The sequence below is a fragment of the Aplysia californica genome, unplaced genomic scaffold, assembly GCF_000002075.1.
Source record: "Aplysia californica isolate F4 #8 unplaced genomic scaffold, AplCal3.0 scaffold00224, whole genome shotgun sequence".
Taxonomy (NCBI): Eukaryota; Metazoa; Mollusca; class Gastropoda; order Aplysiida; family Aplysiidae; genus Aplysia; species Aplysia californica.
In genome coordinates, this window is record NW_004797494.1 from 30,309 (window position 1) to 31,201 (window position 893).

The 893-nt window shown below is 54.0% G+C and overlaps 1 protein-coding gene across 1 annotated transcript in view; it reads right to left on the reverse strand.

Annotated features, from left to right (window-relative positions):
• Nucleotides 1-893, reverse strand: part of LOC101849540 (poly(A) RNA polymerase, mitochondrial) — a gene marked incomplete in the record, with an annotated part of 12,627 nt that overhangs the window by 6,326 nt on the left and 5,408 nt on the right. Inside the window, 1 exon segment of the mRNA XM_013083310.2 lies at nt 559-785. Coding sequence (XP_012938764.1) covers nt 559-785 — 227 coding nt within the window.

Consider the following 893-nt stretch of genomic DNA (forward strand, 5'->3'; position numbering starts at 1 on the left):
CCCTCCACACCCACACACACACAGGTTACAGAGCCTCCAGGCTGATGTCACAGTGTAGCGGGAACACGGTCTGTCGGAAACGAATGATGGGTACATCAACGCTCACACACACACACACACACACACCCACGCACACACACACCCACGCACACACACAAACAGCTTACAGGGCCTCCAGGCTGATGTCACAGTGTAGCGGGAACACGGTCTGTCGGAAACGAATGATGGGTACATCAACGCTCACACACACACACACACACACACCCACGCACACACACACCCACGCACACACACAAACAGCTTACAGGGCCTCCAGGCTGATGTCACAGTGTAGCGGGAACACGGTCTGTCGGAAACGGATGATGGGTACATCAACACACACACACCCCCCACACACACAAACACACTCCCCCTCCCCCACAAACACACAGCTTACAGAGCCTCCAGGCTTATGTCACAGTGTACCGGGAAAACGGTCTGTCGGAAACGGATGATGGGCACATCAACGCTCAAACACACACACACACACACCCACACACACACACACAAACAGCTTACAGAGCCTCCAGGCTAATGTCACAGTGTAGCGGGAACACGGTTTGTCGGAAACGGATGATGGGTACCCTGGCGTTGAGGATCTTGAACACGTTGGAGGTGCGGGGCATCAGCTCCACAAGGGAGGCGACCATGGCCAGGGTGCGCTGCGCCAGCTGTCGCTCTGTGCTGAATGTCTCTGTGATGAAGCGGAAGTTGTGGTTGGTCTTCCGGGATGAGACAGGCGCCGACTGAGAAGTGGTAGAAAGGGACATGTACGTTTTAGTAAGAGTTTTACGGCACTTGCAACACAATAAGGTCATATAAGTGCCGAAGATTAGAGGTGTTACAAGAGAGTA